The sequence below is a fragment of the Myotis daubentonii genome, chromosome 8, assembly GCF_963259705.1.
Source record: "Myotis daubentonii chromosome 8, mMyoDau2.1, whole genome shotgun sequence".
NCBI lineage: Eukaryota > Metazoa > Chordata > Mammalia > Chiroptera > Vespertilionidae > Myotis > Myotis daubentonii.
The window spans coordinates 32,905,114-32,912,373 of record NC_081847.1 but is presented as its reverse complement, the minus strand read 5'-3'; the positions used below and the strand labels follow the sequence as shown (position 1 = coordinate 32,912,373).

The window sequence follows — 7,260 nt, the reverse complement described above, 5'->3', positions numbered from 1 at the left end:
ATCGACCCTCCACTGTGTCGGGCAGAGAACCCACTGGGCCTGCCCAGGAGCTCAGCAGATGGCTGGCTCGAGCCCCTGCCTGGCGCTCCATCACTTCAAAACAACAGGCACGGCCTTCCACACAGGTCAGGGGGAACAGGTTCTAATTCCAGCCCTGCGGGGGTGATCCTGAGAAATCCGTGCCTCTTGGTTTTGTTTTGTTTTTTCAGTCCTCATCAGAGGAGTGAAGATATTTTTTCCATTGATTTTTAGAGGGAGTGGAAGCAAGGGGGAGGAGAAGAGAGAGTGAGAGAAACATCAACATAAGAGAGACACATCAATTGATTCCCTCCTGCTCGTGCTCTGACTCGGGGCGGGGGGGGGGGGGGGGATTGAACCTGCAACCGAGGTATGTGCCCTTGACTGGAAATTGAACTGGCGACCCTTCGGTCCTCAGGCAGACGCTCTAACCACTGAGTGACACCGGCCAGGGCCAGGGCCTCTTTGAATGTCAGTTTCCTCATCTAGAAAAAGGGGCGAATAGTAGGATCTATCTGTACTCAACTATAAAATGCAGATAACAGTGGTGTCTCCCTCGTAGGCAGAGGTTCCTAAACTTCCTCAGTTCACAGCACCCTTAGCATGTCAGTAATTTTTTTCACAGTGTGCCAGGCCCAAAGAAATACCTAACAGTTATTAAGCAATTCATTTTAAACAACTTAATAATTATAGTTTACACAGTACCCAACAGAGGTTATTGTGTTTTCTTCAAATTTTAAAATACTTAGTGGTGCATCTGTGAGATTTCTGCCATACCTCAGGGTGCCTCGGCACGTGGTTTGGGAATCGAAGCCAGAAGGTTTTGAAGATGAAATGAAGTTATGGATGCCATGATACCTGGTCTGGAGTAGATCAATAAATGCTGATTGTCCTACATTATCCTTCAATTCTCTAGTTCTTTCTGGGTCTCCTGCCACAGCCACACAGCCATACTTCCTGTCTCCGACTCCCACCGCCTGCTGGTTTCCGCTTGCCGCCTTTCCTCTGGGCCCCTCCAGGCTCTGGCCCCACTTCTGAACTAACTTCCTTCCTGGTGTAGGATTGTTGGTCCCACTTCCCCACCCCTCCCCAACTCCACACACTTGACGTGACCTCTTCCTGGGTGGAGTGTGCATCCCTGCCCCTTACCTTGGACTTGGCCATGGGACTCACTGTGCCCAATGGAATGTGTTGAAAGTGACAGTTCTGAGCGTAGGATTTAAGAGGCCTCACGGGGTTCACCTTGCTCTCTTATCCTTTGCCATTGAGGAGGGAAGAACACACCCAGTGGCCCAGTGATTCGAGGAGGAGGACGACGAGAGACCCAGGAAGCAGGCTCAAATCTGCAGGTCTGAAGTCTGACGCAGACCACCCCCACAACCCACCAACTCAAAGGTGAAAATAAACAATTGTTGTTTGAAAGCATGGAGTTTTGGAGAGGTTTGGAGAGGTCCTTGTGACAATCCAGCCTCTGTACCCAGTTCCTACAGCTGAACTTGGCTCACAGTAGGCACTCAATAAGTGATTGTGGAAAGAGAGAATTAAAGGGTATCCACTTCAGCCCTCGCCAGTTTGGCTCAGTAGATAGTACGTCAGCCTGTGGACTGGAGGGTCCTGGGTTCGATTCCGGTCAAGGGCACATACCTAGGGTGCAGGCTCGATCCTTGGCCCTGGTCGGGGTGCGTGCAGGAGGCAACCAATCAATGTGTCTCTCTCACATGGATGTTTCTCTCTCTGTGTGTCTCCCCCTCCCTTCCGATCTCTGTAAAAATCAATGGGAAAAAATCCTCGGGTGAAGATTAACAACAACAATAAAGGATATCTGCTTCATAGCAAGTTGTGAAGAATAAATGGGGTGTCAGTTAAGGCTGTGTTTGCCCAATTAAAACTGGGGTTCACTGTCTCACAAAACAGGCAGATGCTATTGGTGATTCTGTGACTCCGTGATCGCAAAGCCTATGCAGTTTTCTTGCCCTTTGTCTTACTTAGGGGTATAAGCTGGTTACTGTAGCTCCAGGCATCGCACCCACATTCAAGGCAGAAAGATGGGGAAGAAAGTAGGAAGAAAGGGGAGCATCGCTGACACTTTCCCTTTTGCCAGCTAGACAAAAGTTTTCCTAGCAGTCTCAAAGCAAATTTCTGTTTTGATCCCATTCACTAGAAATCGGACACCTGGGAATCCCAGAAGCAGGGGGACTTGGGGAGTGAACATTCCCCTTTATCTAGACACGATGGATAAGTGAGGGAGGGAGGCAGGGACTGGGGACACGGCAGGAATAGATGGGGTATTTGCCCCAAGTGAGATTTCATATATAAATAATAGAAATACATGTTTTAGAGGGAGAGACTATAGGTATATATGTCACTCGGAGCCCTCAGAAGAGGACCCCTATTCTCATAATAATTGTTGTTTTCATCATGTGAAGCTTTGCAGTCTCTGTAGTCCTATTGGCATCAGATCTTGGATTCTGGAACTCGCAGGCACGGAGGCACTGTCATCCCAACGGTCTCCCTCCTGCCCTCCCTACTTTTTCTCTTTAGAGCACTGAAACACTTAAAAAAAAAAAAAAACCCTACATTTTCCAATGTGAGCCACTTCCTGGTCTCATTAACTTCATCCTCGGTGATTTGGCCAGACTCTGCTTCCAGCCTGAAGCAGGCAGGAGACTGTGTAAGTCAACGGTCCGTCAGGCCCATCACCAGGCCAGCGTCAAGGTCTCTCCCAAGGACACTGAGATGAAAACAGCAGAAGAGCCAACCCCGAGTCTTGGGCAGACCCTGGAGTGGCTGAGGAAGGAACTGGTAAGGCTCTGCATTTCTTTTTATCTGACGCCTCCACCCCACGTATGCCAAGGTTCGCTGGTCCCCCTTCCCAGGTGCCCCATTGGCTGGGTCAGAGGCTGCAGGCTGGGGTGTAGGCCCTGCGGGCATCCCTCTGGGACCAGCCATACAGCGCACAGTCACCACCTCAGGTGCAGGGATAAGTAGGTCATGGCCTACATAGGAGGCTCTGGGTGCACTGCGTGCCAGACCATTTTCAGAAATTACACTGAGTTCTGGGTATGTGCCCAGCTCTGCTGCTGTGTGGCTTCTACCAAGTGGCTTTACCTCTTTGAGCCTCAGTTTCCTTATCACAAGATGAGGGTAACAGTTGTACCAACACTGCAGGGGTTACTGAAAGGGTTCGGTGAGAAGATGGTGTAATTCGCTCAGTGTCTGCTCGGCACGTCTGCTACAATCCTGACCCAGGTGGCTGTGGAGTACAGCCGCTGTCTTAGCCTGGGTGCGCTCTGTGTCCGCCTGGGGCAGAGGCTTGCACAAGGAGTGGGGCACTAACAATTCATTTTGGAGGTGCAAGCCCAGAGCAGTGAGAGTGAGGAAAATGGGGAGTGGAGGCCAAGGGCATATGCCCAGGTTGTGGGCTCGATCCCCAGTGGGGGACTTGCAGAAGGCAGCCGATCCATGATTCTCTCTCATCATGGATATTTCTATCTCTCTCTCCCTCTTCCTTCCTCTCTGAAATCAATAAAAAATATATGTTTTTTAAAATGTGTGGGAGGAAAATCCTAAAATTGAGAAAACACAGGCAACGTTTTCCCAGGAATTGGGAAGGGATGGCTGTGTGTTCTCGGGGGTTTCCTCTTTCTAGCTCCCTGCTCTCTCGGTGTTATTACTACTGCCTGCAGGTGTACTTCACTTTAATATGAAGTCACTATCTCCTTAATGCCTATAAAATGATTTGTTAGTGAGGGTTATAGCATATAAGTGGGGTTGTAAATAAGAAGAATCATGTTTTGCTGGGGTCAAACCCCAGCAGGTCCAGGGGTCCCCAAAGGTGTGGACGGAGTTGGCGAAGAAGGAATGACATGGAGACAGCGTTCAGTTGATCAGCAGCCTAGCCAGGATCTCTAGCCAAGTTCTGTGTCCATGTTCTCTTGCTAGGTTCTCCAGGTTCTCCAGCCAGGTTCTATAGCCATGTTCCCTCGCTAGGTTCTCCAGCCAGGTTCTATCCAGGTTCTCCTGCCAAGTTCTGTTGCCAGGTTCTGTCCAGGTTCTGTTGCCATGTTCTCTCGCTAGGTTTTCCAGCCAGGTTCTGTTGCCAGGTTCTGTTGCCAGGTTCTGTCTCTAGGTTCTTCAGCCAGGTTCTCTTGCTAGGTTCTGTGTCTAGGTTCTGTGGCCAGTTTCTGTCCAGGATCTTTTGCCATGTTCTCTCCAGCGAAGTTCTTCTGTCTCTAGGTTCTGTGTAGGTTCTGTGTCTAGGTTCTGTGTGTTGTTGTCTTGTTACATCTGTATTTATACCAGTTGATTCCAATCCTATCAATCTCTATTCCAAAGGTTAGGGCATTTCTTATCTCCATTCCAGGGAGTAAAGATTATGTAGCTTAAGCATGATTGTTTGTAGTTAAAGTGATTAATTACCCTCCTGGCACTTAGTTAAGGGGTTTTATTCCCTCCCTAACTTCAGGGGAAAATCCCTACCTGGGGAAACAACCTTTCTCAGAGAGGTGACCTTGGTTAAAACACATAGTGCCAAGAAGGTGAGCAAACATATTAAGAACAGTATGCCATATATGCCAGATCCCTTGGAACAGCAAGGATGGACCGGCTCCCGGCAATGTTTAATATTGATGATGATGATAATGAAGATCATCACAGATCTTGGTAGTTCCGCATGCCCTATTTTAGAGTGGGAACTAATTCATTCCATCCTCATAATGTTACTGGACCGAAGTCTGTGTGCCCAATGCTTCGAAAGGCCAAAACTCAAAATGTCGGGGTTTGGAATAAGGAAAGGTTCATTGATCAAGAAGGCACCCACCGAGAAGATGGGAGACCTAGTGGTGCCTCAGATCCATCTTGCCCACTGGACCAGGCCAAGGGTTCTTAAGGGGCTCTGAGGAAGTGCTGGTGCTGCTGGGGCACGTCTTAGAGGACCTCGGAACCTGGCCATCGGTGGTAAAAAGGTTCCTGGACAACAGAACCCTGACTTCTGAAAGGATTCCAGTGTTCACGTTCCGGTTATGTCCTGGTCCTGTGGTTCTGTGAGGTGCGGGCTGGGGCATGGGAGGTGGAGGATGGGAGGTGGGGCGGGGGGATGGTTGTGGTGAGACCTTGGTTCTGGGTGCAGCTGGAGGCCAGAGTTCTCTCCTCTGTGCCATGCTCCGGCGGCATGATTGTGGTCTTGGTCAGAGGACCATCTTGAGCTGGTTACAGTAAGAACCTTGGGAGGTAGGTAATTTGCTTTCCGCTTTGCAGATGAAGAAACTGAGGCTTTGGTGCAAACGGCTTCTTTGAGCTGTGGGCTTGTCTCCGGCGAGACAGTAATGAGAACAGGCTTTCTGGGGGAGTGTCCAGTGCACTGCCCACCCCTTGAAGACCTGTCTCTCTCTCTCTCCCAGGCCGAGATGCAGATCCAAGACCAGAAGCTCCTGCTCACACTGAGGCATCTTCGCAGTGTCCTGGAGGAGCTGCGTTCCGAGAGTGCCCACTGGGAGGATGCCATGTCCAGCAGAGGGACATCGCCCATCAGAGCTCGAGCAGGCTCCGAAGGCCGGGGTCACCAGCCCGTGTCATCCAGGCGGCTGGCCCAGCTCCTCCAAGGGGTAGATGGCCGGCGAAGCTCCCTCCCCTAACTGGTCAGAGATGACCCTGGGCTTGAACCCCCCCCACCACTAATCTAAGTTTTGTGATGCTGTTGGGGTGGGGGACACTGGGATGGGAGTCAAGAAGTCCCTAGGTTCACCTCTGTCCTCATCTACTAAATGTCCCTGGACCCATCACTCAACTTCTCTGTGTCACTGGTTCTTTCTCTGTCAGTTATGAGCATTTTTTGATGAGGCACAAATAAGGTATTGGGTGTGAACATGCTTTGAAAAACACAAATATGTTACATGGTTCTGGAAAGCACCATCAAGTAATCCTACCCTTGGGAATTTCTCAAAAAGTAATTGTTAGAACAAAGGGCTCAATGTGTGAGGAAGTTTATCTAGTCGTGCAATGGTGACAAGCAGAAGCCTGTGTGAAGCTTGATGGTTGTTTTCTGTCTTCCAACAGGACTTCTCATCCCCCTTTATCTGAAAGCAACAGATGCTGTCACCATTCTGGCTGTAGGGATGGACATGTGATCAGGCCTGCCCAATTATAATGCATGGCCACTCTAACAACAGGATTGGCTAAGTGGGTTGGCTGAGTGGGTCAGCACAGCCAATCACAGCCTTCTCTGGGATTGCTAGCTGGATGCTTGTTCTATTGCAGTTGCAAAGCTGGGGCTGCCAGAGGCCATGTAACCAGCCAGGTGGGGAAGACCTGTCTGTGCTCAGAAAGAAAGAGGCTAATCTTTTTTTTTTAATATATTTTATTGATTTTTTACAGAGAGAAAGGGAGAGAGATAGAGAGTTAGAAACATCAATGAGCTGCCTCCTGCACATCTCCTACTGGGGATATGCCCGCAACCCAGGTACATGCCCTTGACCGGAATCGAACCTGGGACCTTTCCAGTCCTCAGGCCGACGCTCTATCCACTGAGCCAAACCGGTTTCGGCATGAGAGGCTAATCTTAAAAGAGAAGTAGAGAGAGGACCACACGAGAGATAGGCTGAGAGGTAGAGTGCTTGCTCGTTTTAGTCCCTGGTTTCAGGTCCCAGTTCAATGAGTTACTCCTGCATTCTTTCCAGTGACTGAGGCCAGTGAATTCCACCACCACCACACACACCAATTTGTTTTTGCTTAAGCAGCTTTGAGTAGGGTTTCCCTCATTTGCAACCAAAACAGTCCTCGAGAATACAATCCAGATGTTCATAGAAGCAAAGGAGGGAAGTGATGAAGAAAACAGCATTTCACTCATTCTGGGTTGGCAATAACAACCCTGTAATAGCAGGCAACAAGGTTTATGATGTGGCAGAACATTCAGTGGGATGGCGTGCAGGAGTTATAGCTTTGAAAAAAAAAGAAGAGGTGAAAATAAAACGCCCTGTTGTTAGGATGGTCTGATGATTGGTAGGCCTTTCTATTTTTTAAAATCGACTTGCATGTTGTTAGCATATTGTTTTTATGGTTTTGAAAAAGTAAACTCATTGCATACAAACACAGAGTGTGGGGGATTTGCATTATATGTACAATGTTTACAGCCAGACTAATCGGAGACTTTTTAAATATAATAGTTGATAATACAAAAATACTTCTCTATTGACAGCTAAATGGATAAGCAAAATGTGATATATACATAAAGTGGAATTTCATTCA

General features: G+C 48.8%; 1 protein-coding gene across 1 annotated transcript; it reads left to right on the top strand.

Annotated features, from left to right (window-relative positions):
* The first annotated feature begins 2,583 nt into the window (after window positions 1–2,583).
* On the top strand, window positions 2,584–5,798 carry C8H20orf202 (chromosome 8 C20orf202 homolog). The gene is made up of 2 exons (XM_059707558.1): window positions 2,584–2,820; window positions 5,418–5,798. The coding sequence occupies exons 1-2, from the start codon at window positions 2,755–2,757 to the stop codon at window positions 5,649–5,651; spliced, it is 300 nt and encodes a 99-aa protein (XP_059563541.1). The 5' UTR covers window positions 2,584–2,754; the 3' UTR covers window positions 5,652–5,798.
* Window positions 5,799–7,260: the final 1,462 nt, after the last annotated feature.